General features: G+C 58.9%; 1 protein-coding gene across 1 annotated transcript; it reads right to left on the bottom strand.

Annotated features, from left to right (window-relative positions):
* Positions 1–652: 652 nt before the first annotated feature.
* Positions 653–1,220, bottom strand: EAH_00042050 (hypothetical protein; the record flags this gene model as incomplete). Its single annotated transcript, XM_013395099.1, has 1 exon — positions 653–1,220. A coding segment is annotated over one exon (568 nt), but the record flags the coding sequence as incomplete, so codon positions are not given.

The following is a 1,220-nucleotide window of genomic DNA, read 5'->3' as shown; positions in this document are numbered from 1 at the left end:
ATAAATAAATAAATAAATAAATGCAGAGAGAAGAGACAAACAGAGAAGGCGACAAATAAACAAAAACAAACAAACAAACAAACAAACAAACAAATTAAAGCCCTAATGGCTGTCTCCCTTTCAATCTCCAGAGACAAACAGCAAAACACTCAGCAGCAAATACTTTACAAAGGGGGGCCCCCTTAACTAATGGGGGGCCCCCCTCTAACCCCTATGGGGCCCCCCTATAATCAATCGGGGGCCCCCATAATATAAGGGGGCCCCCCATAATCTATGGGGGGCCCCCCTTAACCTAAGGGGGGCCCCTCTCAACTTAAAGGGGCCCCCGTCAGCCTAAGGGGGCCCCCCTTCAGCCTAGGGGGCCCCCCTTCAGCCTAAGGGGGCCCCCCTTCAGCCTAGGGGGGCCCCCTAGGCGGGCCCCCTTTGAGCCTAGGGGGGCCCCCTTGAGCCTACGGGGGCCCCCCCTTAAATAAAGGGGGGCCCCTTTCAGCCGGGGGGCCCCCCTTGAGCCTAAAGAGGCCCCCTTAGGGGGGCCCCCCTTGAGCCTAGGGGGGCCCCCCGCAAGCTAAGGGGGCCCCCTGAAGTTCAGTGAAGGGGGGCCCCCTCCAGCCTAGGGGGCCCCCTAAAAAACTGAGAAACAACGTGCTGAAGATTAACTGACACGTACAGATGTTTCTGTTGCTGCTGTTTCCGCTGTTGCTGCTGCTGCTGCTGCTGCTGCTGCTGCTGCTGCTGCCGCACCTCTAAGGTCTGCTGCGCGCGAGCGGTGTGCTGCTGCTGCTTCCAGTGCTGCAATAGCTTGAGTCCTTCGCATTAGTGCTTCTTCCCTTGCAGCAGCAGCTGCTGCTGCTGCTTCTGCTGCCTCCTTTTGCCTTTCAGCAGCAGCAGCTGCTGCTGCAGCTTCTGCTGCTGCTGCCTCCTCGCGCCGCTGCTGCAGCTGCTGCAGCTCTCTGTGGGCCTCACTAGCAGCAGTAGCAGCAGCAGCTGCTGCTGCCCTGCGTTCGATTGCCTCTTCTTTCGCTGCAGCTTCGGCTGCTGCTGCTGCTGCTGCGGTTTCTGCAGCAGCAGCTTTTGCTGCAGCTGCTTCTTCAGCCTGCTGCGCAGCAGCCGCAGCTGCTGCTCTTGCTTGCTTGGCCTTAGCAGCAGCTGCTGCTTTTCTTCCTTCTGCTTCTGCTGCTGCAGCAGCAGCAGCTGCTGCTGCTTCCTTTGCCTGCTGCAGC

The sequence above is a fragment of the Eimeria acervulina genome, genomic scaffold (assembly GCF_000499425.1).
Source record: "Eimeria acervulina Houghton genomic scaffold, Eah_scaff540, whole genome shotgun sequence".
Lineage (NCBI taxonomy): Eukaryota > Apicomplexa > Conoidasida > Eucoccidiorida > Eimeriidae > Eimeria > Eimeria acervulina.
This window is presented reverse-complemented; position numbering and strand designations above follow the sequence as displayed.